Source organism: Dipodomys merriami, unplaced genomic scaffold (genome assembly GCF_024711535.1).
Source record: "Dipodomys merriami isolate MVZ:Mamm:240054 unplaced genomic scaffold, mDipMer1.0.p SCAF_9, whole genome shotgun sequence".
NCBI classification, from domain to species: domain Eukaryota; kingdom Metazoa; phylum Chordata; class Mammalia; order Rodentia; family Heteromyidae; genus Dipodomys; species Dipodomys merriami.
In genome coordinates this window covers 11,089,738-11,103,665 of record NW_027206512.1, presented here as the reverse complement: position 1 = coordinate 11,103,665, position 13,928 = coordinate 11,089,738, and the positions used below count along the sequence as shown (strand labels likewise).

General features: G+C 41.8%; 1 protein-coding gene across 3 annotated transcripts in view; it reads left to right on the top strand.

Moving 5' to 3' along the window:
• Window positions 1–13,928, top strand: part of Aff1 (ALF transcription elongation factor 1) — a 214,939-nt gene that overhangs the window by 115,110 nt on the left and 85,901 nt on the right. For all 3 annotated transcript variants that reach the window (XM_070013207.1, XM_070013206.1, XM_070013210.1), the window contains 2 exons: window positions 2,245–2,365; window positions 2,663–3,589. In XM_070013207.1, the coding sequence (XP_069869308.1) occupies window positions 2,245–2,365; window positions 2,663–3,589 (1,048 nt within the window). The remainder of the gene's footprint in view (window positions 1–2,244; window positions 2,366–2,662; window positions 3,590–13,928) is intronic.

The window sequence follows — 13,928 nt, the reverse complement described above, 5'->3', positions numbered from 1 at the left end:
CACTTTCATCCTCAGCTTTGTTTTCAGGTCTTTGTTTTGGGACAAAAGAGATTGTTCTGAAGTGACCAGAACTCTCCCTTATGAAGCAGAGCCAAAGACTGAAAGTAGATATAGCCGTGGGGTTAGGAGACAAGAGGAAGCATGGCTGTAACTAGTGGTACCAGAAAGGGGAGACTTCCTGTGGTGAGATCTTGCTTGACTGAAGCTAAGCGTGCATACCTGGGGCCTTCCTAAGAAGGGACAGAGGAGTTCCTTTGTGCAGAGCATCATTGCAGGCTCCAACCCTCTCTTTTTAAACTGGCCCCCAAATGGCAAGAAGACAAGTTTTTTGAAGGCAAAAGCAAATTATTTCCTAACCAGTGTTCTTATGTGGCTTCTGTGGTTGTATGCAAATGGTATGTGGCCTTTTGAACCAACAAGAGGAATAAGCAACACTATGAAATAATTCCAAGGAATTCTTGAGTGGTCAAGTTCTTTGTGCTACTGCCACCCAGAAGAAGAAAGTCTATTTGTCTAAAATATATGACTTTCAGAGAATGTTCCAGTTTCATCTTTAGTATCTTCTTTTTCAGTATGTTTACAAATAGTAAATTGCTTCCTTGGTAGTTGTGAGTTCTTATAAAATCTGAGATGGTTATTTGTCATCTAATAAAGAGTGTGTGTACGTGTATAAATGCCATTCCTGGAGCTTAAACTCAGCTCCTGGGTGCTGTCCCTGAGCTTTTTTTTGCTCAAGGCTAGTGCATGACCACTTGAGCCACAGCTTTACTTCCAGCTTTTTGGTGATTAATTGGAGAGGCGAGTCTCATTGACTTTTCTGCTTTGGCTGGCTTCAAACTGCGATCCTTAGATCTCAACCTCCTGAGTAGCTAGGTGACAGATGTACACCACTAGTGCCTGGCTAGCAGATACTTTTTAAAAAAAAATTATTATTACCACTACTACTACTACTACTACTACTACTATTATTATTGCCAGTCCTGGGGCTTGAACTCAGGGACAGGTACTGCCTCTGAGCCTCTTTGTGCTCAAAGTTAGCACTTTGCCACTTGAGCTACAATACCACTTCCAGCCTTTTCTGACTGTTTCTAGATTTTTCTGCCCGAGCTAGCTTTAAAATACAATTATTAGATCTCAGGCTCCTGAGTAGTTAGGATTACAGGCTTTCATGGGGAAAGCTGAGGTAGAAGGTAAGGGACAGGTAGCTGATGGCAGGCTCCTGTGAAAGGATAGAGGAGAGGCTATGGAAGTGTAGAGAGGCCAAGAGAAGGGTGAGGAGGGCATCTGACACCAGGGTCAGCGTTTGTAAAGCTTCACACAGTCAAGGCAACTGAATGTTTTCCTGTTCTTTCAAATAGCATTGAGAACGAAGAGGCAGAAGATTGCCTAGAAGCAAGTCTGTGATGACGGAAGTCTTTTTTACAGTTCTTAGTTTCGTTATTCATTGGAGATCACATGTGAGGGTCTAATGGGGTGGCCTATGAGGTGACAATGAGGCAAGCTCACTTTTAGTTTATGTGCTAGTTAAAAAGCCCCCTCTTTCCACATCTGTCTCCAATTTGTTTCTTAGCCAATGCATTTTAACCTCTCTTGTGCCAGGTCTGTAATCTAGGATACATTTTTGTGTGGCTTAAGTAGGGCAATCCGATTGTAGAACATTCTCAGTAGGGAGAGAGCTGACATCTATAATTGGATAGTCTCATCCTTGACATTTGAAATGAAAAATAAAAAATCATCTTTTTGGATTTGCATGCCAAGATATTCCCGCTGAGAAGGCTGAGAATAAAATAAATGGTGTTTTAGGTGCTCGGTTGTCTTTTTGGAAGATTTTAATCTTCCAAAGTGTACAATACTGATCCAGGAAAAGTCTTTTTAAAGTTCACATCCTGTTGACTCCTTCAGATGAAAAGTTTCTTTCTCTACCCCGTATTTTGCAAGCTGGAGGTAAAAATATGATGCCACATAGCCTGTAAAAGACCATTCAGCTTGGAGTCAGTCTTAGACCACAATGCTGTGGCCCAGAGTGAGTGTGGGCTTCTGGAGCTGGGACCCCAGGGTGGAGCCACAGCCATCTGATGCTGCTGTCTAGGACTAGGTTAAGGGGCTGATTGCTTTCTTTATGCTTCCTGTCATCACCACTTCCCAGTCCCCAGCCTTGCCTCCTCCACACTAGTACATGTGCACAACAAAACTTGGATACTGATGAATTTTGTTGTTTTCGTTCCTTTGTGGCATCTGAAACAGCTTGTACAATGAAGACAGAAACCTGCTTCGAATTAAGGAGAAGGAAAGACGCAACCAGGAAATTCACCAAGAGAAAGAGGCATTTCCTGAAAAGATTCCCCTTTTTGGAGAGCCCTACAAGGTATTCACTCTATACCAGAAGATGCAAGTCTGATTTATCCCTGTATTGTGCTCTGTGATGAAATGATTCTATTTCATTCATGACCAATTTCAGATAAGCATTACAACTGTGGAAATAACTTATCACAGAGATTTTTTTTGGAGGGGGGAACCCCCCCCCCCCATTAAACTGTGTGCTACACATTAAGTTGAGAGGTTCCTTCTCCTTAATAGTGTAATAGATTTTTTTAAAGTAATTATTCTTCTTAGATTTTTTTTTCTTCCATTCTCTGACTCTAGTGCCCTTTTTGTTTTTTAGAAAGCAAAAGGTGATGAGCTGTCAAGCCGAATACAGAACATGTTGGGAAACTATGAAGAAATGAAGGAGTTCCTTAGCACCAAATCCCATCCTCGGGGTTTGGCTGCTTCTGAAGATAGGTTGGGGAAGTCAAGATACCCTTTATTTCCTGACAAGGGGAGCAGCATTCCATCCAACTCCTTCCACACACGTGTCCACCACCAGCCCATTCACACTCCTGCCTCTGGACCACTTTCTGTTGGTAACATTAGCCACAATCCAAAGATGGTAAAGCCAAGAATGGAACCATTGCCAAATCTCCATGCCAAAAGTTATGGGCCACCGGAAAGCCAGCACCTGGCCCATGCTTGCCTTGGTCAGGAGGGATACGGCTCTAGTCATCTCAAAAAAGGTGACCATAGACCTGATGGAGGCCATTGTACTTTGATGACAGACTCAGCTCCAGAAAGGGAACTTTCCCCCCTAATCTCATCTTTGCCTTCCCCAGTGCCCCCTTTGTCACCTGTACATTCCAACCTGCAAGCTCTTCCCAGGATGCCAGCAAGCAACAAGGTTCATAGCAGTAGCAACAGCAGTAAAAGCTTCTGCCCAGCCAAGTCTCCCAAGGACCTGGCAGTGAAGGTTTGTGAGAAAGAGACCCCTCAAGACAATCTAGTAGCGGTTGCCAGCCTTGGAGTAGCCACTCCCCAGCCAGCTTCTCAGACATTTCCACCCCCCTCTCTACCATCAAAAAGTCTTGCAATGCAGCAGAAGCCCACTGCATATGTCCGGCCCATGGATGGTCAGGACCAGGCTCCACTGAGTGAATCTCCCAAGCTGAAATCGCTGCCAGAAGACTATCGTCAGCAGACCTTTGAAAAAACAGACTTAAAAGTGCCTGCCAAAACCAAGCTCACCAGACTGAAGATGCCTTCCCAGTCAGTGGAGGTGAGTTGGGATTTCTGACATAGGGCATTTCCCAATGTGAAGAGAATTGAGTGGGGAGGTAAGTCTGTAATGTTGGGATGGTGTATGCTTTTGGCTTAGGAGCCTGCTCATCCATGGAAAACTCAGGTAGCATGTGGATTAGATACTGAAATAAGACTTTTCTTTTGGTAGGAGATGTTCTTTCTAATGGAAGGATGAAATCTAATGACATCAAGATGGCTCAGGCTAGCCATGAACTGGAGAGTCTCCTTCCTAACCCTTTGAAGTGTTAGAATGAATCCAGCTTGAAATGTAGTTTGCAGAAGGGTTTAAAGAAGTCTTGATAAGCCGGGTACTGGTGGCTCATGCCTGTAATACTTAGGCTGAGATCTGAAGACCATAGTTCAAAGCCTACCTGGGCAGGAAAATCCATGAGACTCTTATCCAATTAACTACCAGAAAACCAGAAGTGGAGCTGTGGCTCAAAGTGGTAGAGTGCTATCCTTGAGAAAAAGAGCTCAGGGACAGTAGTGCCTAAGCCCTGAGTTTAGGACTTAGTACTGGACACACACAATTCTTACTGAGTGCTGGAGATATGGTTTAAGTGGTAGAATGCTGCTCAGCAAGGCACAGTGCCCTGACTTCAGAACCTTGTATCATCAAAAACAACCACAACCCCCCCAAAACAAAATGAAACACAAAACCTCAAAAGCCTTTTATTGAGCCATATTTAACACGTATAATCTAGAGATTCTAGGAGTACTATTTGTCTTGTGTATAGTTTACAACCCCAATGGAAGATTAAGAATTATTTCTAGTACTTTCTCCTTTTGCTTTTTTAAAAAACAAGGTAAAGGAAAAGTTTTGCATTAATAAGCACCTTAGTTCACTCAGTTTCTTCTGAGTCAAGTAAAATCAAGATGTCCAAATGTTGAAAGTGTTTTTTTTAAAGGTTTGTTGCTTATAAATGGTAAGAAACTTTTAAACTGAAGTTGTGTTGCAGTATGCTTTATTTACCATTTGAAAAAGAAGAGTGGGTGTATGGTGACATGTCATTTGAGAGTGAGTCACATGTTGACAGAATGTTATTCAACTCTGGGGTTTAAAAGTAACCAAAAATATTGTTGTTGTTGTTTTTTCTTAACTAAGAAAAAATAATTTCCTTTTCTTGCTTTCTTGATAACTGACTGAGTTGTGTTTGAAAGGAGAATTGGAGCACATATCCTGTTATTAGACCTGAGCTTCTTTCTTTTGCTCAAGGCTGGCACTCTAACACTTGAGCCACAGTGCCACTTCTGGCCTTTTCTGTTTATGTGGTACTGAGGGATGGAACCCGGTGCTTCATGCATGCTAGCAAACACTCTACCTACCATTCCTAGCCCCCTGTCACTGAAACTTTTAAGTGATAGTAGCTACTGTAAAATTAAGGCTAACAGATGAAAGTAAAGTGTTGGAAAAGAATTTTGTGTGTGAATTGAATTTAATTATTTGAGATGGGGTGTTGCTATGTTGTCAAGGCTGATCTAGAAATTCTGCACAATTTATCCTCCCATCTTAGTTTTCCAATGAAGTGGATGTTAAGAACCTGTCTGTAAAAAACTGTGGTTTGACCCACAAATTATATAAACATAATTTGCGTCTCCATCGAGTCACTCAGATTTGTTTTACATAAGGGGAGAAGGTAAAATTCCTTTGTCTTAAAATTTTTTTTTAAAATAAGATCTTTTAAGATCTTTGACTGGAAAGTTAGTCTTGATCTTGAAGGTTCCTAGTAACTGTCAGCTTTTGGTTTAGAGGAGAGACTTGGCGTTCTATTGTTGGATATCTCTTGAGCCTCTGATATCTTCTAGAAAGGGACTTTTATTTGGGGACCAAGGAAAAATCAGAAAGGAAGAGTTAAGCAAATGGGAGAACTGGTCCAGATGGCAGAACTCTAGGCCTCTGACTTCATCTTAAAAGGGATCAACTCAGTGGGCTGTTTTTTGAGCATTTGTGCTGTGATATAGCCTGTCAGCTTACTTTATAATCTTATAATTCAGACATTGAAGAACTTAATGGGAATTCCTTTGCTTTATTTTTCAAATTATGTTTATTGTGTCTTCCTAGTTCTCTCTCTCTCTCTCTCTCTCTCTCACACACACACACACACACACACACACACACACACACACACACACACACACGTAAGAAAATAAACATTTTTCTTTGAAAACCTAAAAGACTGAAAAAAAATGCTTTCAAACAATTTCAGGATGCATCAGCAAGTACTTACATAGTCTACCAAATGCCCAAACATATGCTTACATTTGGGGAAATGATGCCAAAGAAGTATTGGTGCTGCCCCCAGGCATTAGTTTACTGGAATAAGGAGTCTGCATCCCTGAAACCATTAGAGAGCAATTCAATGGAAACCATCTGGGGTTAGGTGCATTGACTATGAACCTGTGTGAATTCAGCCAGCAGGTTTCCTAGCAGACAGTTCAAGAGCAGAGGCTCTTGGATTAGCTTCCTGCTTTCTTGGGGCTGGGGGCAGGAGTCAGCAACTGAGTCAAGATTTATCCCAGGTCTGAAAGTTTCTGGTCTTTATTAGGCATCGCAAACACAGGACTCTGTTAGGTGAATCTTGCACATTTTCTGAGGAGTCGACATTTGAAATGCACAAGGTCCACCATAGGTTTGGTGGTTGGCGAATGGGTTTTTCTTGGCACCGAAGAATCTACTATTAACAATTATGTAGATGAAATGTATCATCTGCAGTCAGCTTTCTCTGTAGTGTGACAGCTCATTCTGGCTCCTGCCAGAGCTTCATGCCAATGGCATCTGTGATGCCAACTGCCTCAGACCCTATGGTGGGGCTGGTGATCCAGAGCCTGAAGTTGATGGTCAGGCAGACATCTAGAGGACTCTGGGGGACTCTTGTGAGGGAGAAGAGGAGCCAGAAGCTTGGAAGAAAGCAGGAGGCATCTGGATATTAGTGCATTCTGGCTATGTTTGTTTGTTTGTTTATTTTCTAGCTAGGTATTGAATTAGATTGTGCTATTTTAACAAAGTTCTTGTGTTTCACAGATTTAGCATTAATTTTTTGATTACATATAACCAAATGGGTATTTAAGACTTTTCTTAGGGGAGGGGCTGCTTCTGGGGCTTGAATTCAGAGGTATTGTTCTCATATGGCCCTCGCTTGCTTACAGCTGGTGCATTACTACTTGAATCATTCATTCAGCCTTGCACTTTGCTAGTGAACTGGAGATGAGTTCTCACAGACTTTTCTACCTGGGCTGTCTTCAAACCACTCTGCTTGAACTGACTTTGTGCAATGATCCTCCAGGTCTTAGCTTTTTGACTAGCTGGGATTATAAGCATGAGCCAGTGACAGCTGGCCAGAATTTTTTTTTTTAAATGGGAAACTTAAAAATCACTTATTTTTACATTTTGATGAACTCAAAGAAACCGGAGATAAGGAAAGCAATGAATTATCTCAAGAGCAGGAGAACTTTGAATATTGTGGGTTGTATTTTTTTTTTTTTTTTTTTTTTTTTTTTTGTTGTTGTTGTTTTTCAGTCATGGGGCCTGAACTCTGTCTGGGCCTGGTGCTACCCCTCAGCTCTTTAGCTAGGGCTAGCACTCTTGAGCCACAGCGCCACTTCTGGCTTTTTCTGCTTATGTGGTACTGAGAAATCCAACCCAGGGCCTCATGCATGCAAGGCAAGTACTCCACTGAGCCACCTTCCCAGCCTCTGAATTTCGAGTATTGAAGCAGAGATTGAGCCGTATCATGAGTGCTTTTAGTATTGGGGCAGTAGTCATTTGCTTCATTAGTCCTAAGGCTTAAAAATTTGTTGTTGTTGTTGTTTTTACCCTCTCTTTCTTGGCTCTTTGGGCTTTGTGATTTATTTTGTTGCTTCCATGACAAAATATTTTAAAAAATGAACCCAAATTAGTTGCCTCGTCTTTTGGTCAAGCCATGTAAGTAGATTTCTTATATACTGCTCTGTGTGTTTTACTTCCTGGAAGGTATTTAGTTTCATGTTGTAGTTAGTACTTAAAAAAATGATATTCTTTTTGGGGATTAATCATTCTTATAGTTAAAGCATTGTCCTTCCTTAAGATCCTACCAGAAAAAATAATTAAAAGCTTACCATTCTTACTAAATAGAGGCTTAGATCAGAAAACTGAACTCAGCTTTCCCTGTAGAGGTCTGTCTCTGTCAGCCCGAAGATGTATAGCAGTGGGCAGTGATCTTGCCAAGAAGAGCCAGGCAGGACTGTGAAGTTTCATGGTGATAGTTCCAGCACTGGAGTTGCCAGATCAGAGATGGACCTACCCAACTGGAAGGCTAAGGTTATCTTACATCTTAGTCTTTGACTAGAGAGAACAAATGAAAGAGAAAAGCTATGCACCTAGGTGGATTGGTCTTGAGGATGGAAGGGGGAGGAGTGCCTAGACATAGATTTTAGGCTCAACCTATGTTAGATAGGTCTTATTAAAGAAGAGCAGTGGGCCAGAAGTGGTCGTAAATGCCTCTACGCTCAACACCTGGGAGATTTAGCCAGGAAGTTCTTTCTTGTTGGTCGTTGGTCTTGAACGATGGGCCTGGGTGCTGTCCCTGGGATCTTCAGCTCAAGGTGAGCACTCTACCACATGAGCCACAGCACCACTTCCGGTTTTCTGGTGGTTAATTGGAGATAGGAGTCTCACGGACTTTCTTGCCTAGGCTGGCTTTAAACCTCGATCCTCAGATCTCAGCCTCCTGAGTGGCTAGGATTGCATGCGTGAGCCACTGGTGCCTGGCTAAGGAAGTTCTTGAGTTCTAGGAAATTTTGAACTACACAGGGCAACCCTTCTCACAGCACCAAGGGCTGGGGGTGGGGTGGCTGTAGCTCTGTCCTAAGAGTGTTTGCCTCAAACGTACAAGGCCCTAGGTTGATTCCCCATATTATAGAAATACAAACAATAAGAGATTAATATACCAAATTGTATGCTGAATTTGAAATGTCATTTTGACAATAAGAACAAGCCTTCTATATTAAAAATAAGATCTAAGAGGATGAATTCACTTCATTTTGCTAAAAGTTAGTTAATATCAGGGCCAGAGTTAGAGCTCCCAATTCTTTGGTCTTTCTGCCTGACAGTCTGTCTGGTGCTAGCTTTGGTTGCTTTTGTCATGTCGTGTGGTTCTGAGGATCAAACCAAGGGCCTCAAACATGGTAGGGGAGCACTGTATACTGCGCCATGAAACATCTAACATGTGTGTTGGACTGTGTCATTTAGGCAGCCTAGCCTAGGGGACTATAATTTCCATTCTTATATGTGTTTCTTCTCTCTTCATCTTTTTTTTTTTGTTTTTATTCGTTTAAGCCAATGATATGAGCCCCCACTGTGTGCCAGTGGGGGCTCTGTGATCAGTCATGGTGATAGAGCTGAGGTTGAGCTAGATACAGTCCTGTCTTACAGCCCTCTGGTTTTAGTAAGAGGCATTGATAATTGATACGTAAACAGAAATGATAGGCTCTAACAAGAGTGCTGTAGGAGAGGAAGGTGATGAGAATGAGGAGAACCAGAGGTGGCCTCTTTAAAAGGCTCACCCTCTGCCTCACAAAAGAGGCAGGATATAGCCGAGGCAATACATTTCAGGTCAGAAAACAAGTAGTACCAAAGCTGCATTTGGGGAAAGGAATAACTTTATTAAAAACAGAAGAGAAGGAAATATAGCTAGATTACTGAGGGTGTGGGGGCTGGGGGAGAATGTGAGATGACATGAGAGTATGGGCAAAAGTGAGACCATGTAGGGCTTTGTAGGTCGGGTAACATGGTTGATGATTCAAGTATGAATGGAAGTTATTAGAGGATCTTAAGCAGGGAGCGACACATCCACTTTCATTTTGGGAAGTCATCATTCTGGCTCCTGGATGAAGAATGGAGGTAGGAGATAGAGTGGCTTGGAGCAGGGAGGTAGCATTGCCCTTGGTGAGACACACACTGGCTTTATTTGGCAGGCAAGGGATAGAGCTTTGTGATGACCACAGGTAGGAATAGCTGGGGGCAAGAGGAAATCACGCATCAAAGATGGCTTGTGGGTTTTTTACTTGAAAGGTAAGAGTGATGGATGTGTTGACATCAGCTACTGAGATTGTCCTGGCCAGGAAAACCAAGGTCTCTAGTGGAAGTTACATGCTGTTATATATTCAGGTAGTGATGACAAGTTGGCAGTCATGTATAGAAGCCCAAATTCTGGGAAAATGTCAAGCCTGGATAAAATAAGCTCACGATTTATTTATATATAGTAGCAATTAAAACTTTGGGACTCGGCAGGTGCACCCAAACATCCTTTTATGGCTCTCCTTCATTTCTCCTTCAGATACATCTGTCTTTGAGTTCTAACTGGGACTTGTGGCCAAAAGGCAATCACACTTTTTCTTGAAGGCTCTTATGGTTTTATGAAGAAAGGTCAGAATGCAGTGCAACTCATAACTGGGAATTCTCTATAGGACTGGTTTGGCCATCAGGCCCTGAAGCTGAGCCTTCCATTTTCTATTATTATTATTATTGTTGTTATTGTTATTATTATTATTAGAGTTATTCATTTCAGAGGCTTAACCCACTGTAATTTAGCCCACAGTGGAAAAATGTCTGATAGCCATTCACTTTCCTTCACATGAACACTCAGTTCCTACTTTCAGAGTTAGTTCCCCTAGTATTTTAAACCTCACAAAGAGGGACTTTCCTATTATGAAGTGATTTGAAGGTTGAGGAGACCCACTTTTGGTTGTGAAGATACCTGATGGACACTTTATTGGGGTCCCTCAAGGCATAGTTAAGCAGCTAACTCTCACATGCGCCTTCACTTTGGAAACTTTTAACCCAAATACCTTGTGTCTAGTGCTGGGGCTAGGACTACAAAGGTATGAAAAAATCAGCAGATGACGGTGCAGCTCTTGGACTTTAACAGTGCAGTTTGAAACTGGCATTCCATTAACACACACACACACACATAATGATTGTCTGAGAAGTTTGACAAATGCTCAAAGGCAAACTACAGGCTGTGGTTAAGAATGGTAGTGAGCTTGTGGCTCAGAACCAAATAGCTCAGCGGAGGACTCCAATTCGGAATGACATCTGAGAGAACTGGGTGACAATGTTAGGGGTGATGGAAGTTAAGCTGTCTCCAGGCAGAGGGAGCAGTGTGAGTCTCAGACTTGTGCCACATTATCTACAGAGACCATTGTAAGATGTCCTCCCAGGGTGTGAATGCAGCCCTTTAGAGCAGAAGGAATTTTCATTTATTCTGAACCCAACCAGCACATTACTGTAGAATCATTTGGAAAAGCCTGCTAAAAATAGAAGTTATTAGAAATAAAAATTCCCAGGCCGTATCTTAGTTGGGCAGGTTGAGACACATCTATCTGATGCTCATACAGTTCGTTTCATAGACTAGAAGTGAAACTGTTCCAGAAGCCAAAGGACCCAAGGAAGTTGGCTGTGGGTGGGTCCCAGGCAAACGGCTCATTTGGAGTGAGGAAGGACATCAGAGTAGTCTCAGGGGAAGACAAGCATGGGATTTCCAGGGTGTCCTCCCAGTAATCCAGCTCCCGTTTGATATCTTCTGCTGTAAGTTTGAGGGAAGTGGGCTAGAAGGTTCTTACCCAGCTTTAGGGGTTCCATTTTCTAAAAATATTTTTATTATAGCAACAATTACCAATGAGACATTTCTAATTTGAAAATTTAATATTCTGAAGTCCAGAACGTTCTGAGCATGGGCATGACATAGGTATCAGGAAAATCTCACCCCTGACTTCCTGTGATGGACTGCAGTCAAAATTCCGGTGCACTAAAAAGAAGCAATAAATGAATTCAAAATGGTTTTTATTAGCTTCTATTTGTTGTACAGAGGGGAATTTCATTGTTCCCTAAGTAAATTTGGTAATCTTTGTATATCCATATACATTTGGCGAAGTATTTAGGATAAGGATTCCTGAACCTGTGCAACAAATTTCGATTAGATTCATAAGCTAGAGCTCTGTAAGCTTGGGCAGAGGGCATGACCTCAGGAAATAACTACAAAAGCAGGAAGCGGATCTGAATCCATAGCTCCCTGATGATTTGGGTGCCTGAGCTCAGGACTAATCAGCCCTTGTCAGTGAATAGCTAAGAGTGAGGGACTTGGATCTTCTAGAAACTAGCTGGGTTTTAGATCTGCCAATATCTAAATATAGAAGCTTGAAAATAGCAAGTGACCTGCAGACCTTCTGAATAGAAGCAGCCAACAAGCAGCCTGAGACTGGATTAGGCCTGCAGGTCATTTTGCTTGCATGTATACTGTGTTTTCCTCTGAGCCAGTACTTACAAACTATAGAGAATGAGGTTTTGGGTTTCCTCAGAAACTTTCAGTTTGGGCTGAGTAGCACTTCCACCCTTAAGTTCCTGAACCCAGCAAAATTCAACAACAACAACAAGAAAACACACTTTTAACTCTGACGGAAATAAGTAATGTGAGCAAAACCATTTTGAAAAGTTCTAAAATTGCTGGAAATAACTTAGCATGAAAGATGGAATTGTGTATAGGAACTCAAGAGGCAGGCATAAAATTGAAACTGGGAGATCTTTTTTTTTTGGGGTGGTATTAATTGGAATTGTTTTTTAACTTTCTGTTCCTTCTCTAAAATGCCAGAAGTACATTCGGTACCAGGATAAGCAATTCCTGTTCCTCCTGGTTGTTTTCACACTTGAGATGTTTGTGGATGGATATTGGATCCCCCTGGGTCTCTCAAGCAGTGTCTCTGCCAAGACACTGACATGCAATGCTTTGGAATTTGCCTGGACCGCACGCTCTCCCAAAGCCACCCAAGTCATTTTAGTGCTTCTCTAGATTAATTGTGTTTTATTTTGAGCCAACTGATAGTTTTCAGGGACAGAAAGGCAGAGATATTGGAGGGGGGGTGCGGGATACGGTGAAGGGGCAATGTCCCATTGATGGCTGAGTTAGTCGGTTTGATTTGGGCAGTTTTGGTGGGATGACAATTCCTCTTAAGAGAGGAATCCTGATTCTTGTTATCATAACAGACTTAACTTTTTTCAGTCTCATATTTCTCTAGTTGCCAAGAGCTACAGTATTTGAAAGTCCATATTTGCCAAGGTTAATTTTACTGCTGGTGCACATTTTCCAAGCATTCTCTCAGCAGCTGTTTGCACACTGATTTGTTCCTCTCTTTTATTGTCAAAACCACCAGATTGATGAGCCCACACATCTCAAGCTTTCTATTGCCCTCATTGCATTCCCTAGTTAAGATCGGCCTACTTTCCCTCTGCATTTCCCCTTAACTCCGTGGTGATTTGTCAAGCCCACTTTAATCTCCTTAATCCCTTTGGCTGAAGTGGTTTGGGTTTTAATGTTTTAATCTAAGGGCCTCAGTATTTAAGTAATTAGAGGTCCAATTTCCAGTTATGTCCTTTAGATAAGCCACCTTAGTTTTTTTTTTTTCCTAATTACAATTTACAAATAATAGAATTCCAAGAATTCACATTAGGCAAAATTTGGAGCTGTGAAATTAGCTGCATGATTTAAAGAAGGAAAGCATTCTATTGTATTTACATTTCATTCTATTATATTTCTTTCTTTCTTTTTTTTGGGGGGGGGGTTCCAGTTGTGGGGCCTGAACTCTGGGCCTGGGCACTGTCCCTCAGCTCTTTAGCTCAAGGCTAGTGCTCTACCACTTGAGCCACAAGCGCCACTTCTGGCTTTTTTCTTTTTGCTTATGTGGTGCTGAGGAATCGAACCCAGGGCCTCATGCATGCAAGGCAAACGCTCTACCACTGAGCCACCTTCCCAGCCCCCATTCAATTATATTTCTTAGTCTTTTTTTTTTTTTTTTTTTTTGGTGGGCCTGGGCTCTGTCCCTGAGCCTCTTTGTGCTCAAGGCTAGCACTCTACCACTTGAGCTATAGTGCCACTTCTGGCTTTTTCTGAGTTTTTTGGAGATAAGAGTCTCACAGACTTTCCAGCCTGGGCTGGCTTTGAACTATGATCCTCAGATCTCAGCCTCCACAGTAGCTAGAATTACAAGTGTGAGCCACTGGCAGCCAACTCAGTCATTCTTACACCCTTAAGCTTTATGGATTCTTTTCAGAGCTGCTTTTATTTTTAAAACAATATTGTTTTTAATTATGCACATTCATAAGATAACTAATCATTCAAAATATACAATGTGTAATAATAAAATCAATTTCCATTTCTTTAAACATTTCTTAAAATTTTTGATTAGTATGTAACAATTGTCCATATTCATGAAGTACAGCATGCTATTTCAATTTAAGTTCACTGTGTGTACTGATCACACCAGGGTATTTAAATTTACCTTGCCAT